We start from the raw sequence: 233 nt of genomic DNA, 5'->3' as shown, positions 1-233 counted from the left end.
TAAAGTTATAAACCCTAGATTAACGATCTTGACACTGGATTCAAAATGGTTTGGAGTAGTCTTCGTAAATGTGCATGCTCCAACAGAGGACAAAGATGATAATGAAAAAGATGATTTCTACTCGTTGTTAGACATACACTGTGTGAGATACCAAGAGGCTGTGTACAAATCATATTCGAGATTTTAACGCAAAAATCGGACGTGAAGAATGTTTTAGGCCGATAATAGGAGGG

The 233-nt window shown here is 37.3% G+C and overlaps 1 protein-coding gene across 1 annotated transcript in view; it reads left to right on the top strand.

Moving 5' to 3' along the window:
- Window positions 1–233, top strand: part of LOC115033855 — a 6,925-nt gene that overhangs the window by 4,528 nt on the left and 2,164 nt on the right. The window contains exon 2 of the mRNA XM_029488347.1: window positions 6–142. Within this exon, the coding sequence (XP_029344207.1) occupies window positions 6–142 (137 nt within the window). The remainder of the gene's footprint in view (window positions 1–5; window positions 143–233) is intronic.

This window comes from Acyrthosiphon pisum, chromosome X (genome assembly GCF_005508785.2).
Source record: "Acyrthosiphon pisum isolate AL4f chromosome X, pea_aphid_22Mar2018_4r6ur, whole genome shotgun sequence".
NCBI classification, from domain to species: Eukaryota; Metazoa; Arthropoda; class Insecta; order Hemiptera; family Aphididae; genus Acyrthosiphon; species Acyrthosiphon pisum.
The sequence above is the reverse complement of the archived record's forward strand: the minus strand, read 5'-3'. Positions and strand labels throughout refer to the sequence as shown.